The sequence below is a fragment of the Myotis brandtii genome, unplaced genomic scaffold, assembly GCF_000412655.1.
Source record: "Myotis brandtii unplaced genomic scaffold, ASM41265v1 scaffold27, whole genome shotgun sequence".
Classification (NCBI taxonomy): domain Eukaryota; kingdom Metazoa; phylum Chordata; class Mammalia; order Chiroptera; family Vespertilionidae; genus Myotis; species Myotis brandtii.
Genome location: NW_005360272.1, coordinates 18,060 through 19,064, shown reverse-complemented (window position 1 = coordinate 19,064; position 1,005 = coordinate 18,060). Strand labels below are relative to the sequence as shown.

Here is a 1,005-nt window from a genome sequence, read left to right as displayed (position 1 = left end):
CCCCTGCGCCCTCCTCCTAGCGCAGACCCTTCTCAGTGCGCCCGCGCCCGGCTGGGAACAAAGAGTTGGGGCGCGGCGGGCGCCAGCCGCCGACGAACGCTGAGGCTCTTAGCAACCAACGTGGTAAGAAAAACCCGCTACACTCAGACTCGACCCCAGGAGGGAGGCGGGGCACCTCTGTTTTGCGAAGAGACTTTACAACTCGCATAGCAAAAATTTTCCGCCTTAAAAAAAATTGCGCATTGCGGGGAAATTTTCTTTTTAAAAAATATAGCGCTTGCGGGGCTGAGACGAAAAATAAATTAGGAAAAGGCACTTCTCAAAAACAAATACAAAGCACTTCACAAAGACCAACAAACTAGGAAAAAAGTAATTCGCGGGAGGAAAAAAGTAATTCGCGGGGGGGGGGGGAATGAATTCGAGAAAATGCGCATTGCAGGAAAAATAGACAAAAGCATTTGGCAGAAAAATTGCATTAGATAAAAAGCGCATTGCAGAAAAAAATATAGACAAAGAAGCTAACAAAAAATGAATCAGATAAAAGCGCTTTGAGGAAAACAAAGGAAAAGGCTCTTTGCAGGAAAATGGAAGAGAAAAAAGCGCTTCCTAAAAAACCAAATTTGCTTTATTTAAAAAAAAATCTAATAGAGGCAAAGCACTTTGTGTAAAAAAAAAAAATCAGAAGAAAGCGCTTTGCCCATAAAATCATTTACCCTAAAAGCATCCTTTGCAGGAATAATTTCCTGCTAAAGGATTCTTTTGCCAAAGGACTTGCTATTTCCTTCAAGGTGTTCCTGGAATGCTGCATTTACTGGGTAGGATTCCCTTTTCGAAATTCTCCAGGGACCCAGCCTATTGCAAGAAGTGAGGTATACTTAAGTTTTAGGTCCAATCAGCTTGCTGCCATGTAGCCTTCAGCACAACTGGAAAAGCTCCAGCTGCTCTGACTCGTGGACAAGCTGTGCCCCTGCCTACCTTTCCTAGTTGGACAGGTGGGCGGGGGAG

At 44.6% G+C, this 1,005-nt stretch overlaps 2 protein-coding genes across 3 annotated transcripts in view; one reads left to right on the top strand and one right to left on the bottom strand.

Annotated features, from left to right (window-relative positions):
• Nucleotides 1-1,005, bottom strand: part of BLCAP (bladder cancer associated protein) — a 9,642-nt gene that overhangs the window by 3,162 nt on the left and 5,475 nt on the right. The gene's annotated exons all lie outside the window — the stretch shown is intronic.
• The window catches only part of NNAT (neuronatin), a 2,996-nt gene that overhangs the window by 863 nt on the left and 1,128 nt on the right, over nucleotides 1-1,005 (top strand). The window contains exon 2 of one of the 2 annotated variants that reach the window (XM_005868449.2): nucleotides 789-869. The exons of the other annotated variant lie outside the window; for it this stretch is intronic. Within the exon in view, the coding sequence (XP_005868511.1) occupies nucleotides 789-869 (81 nt within the window). The remainder of the gene's footprint in view (nucleotides 1-788; nucleotides 870-1,005) is intronic. 2 annotated transcript variants of the gene reach the window in all.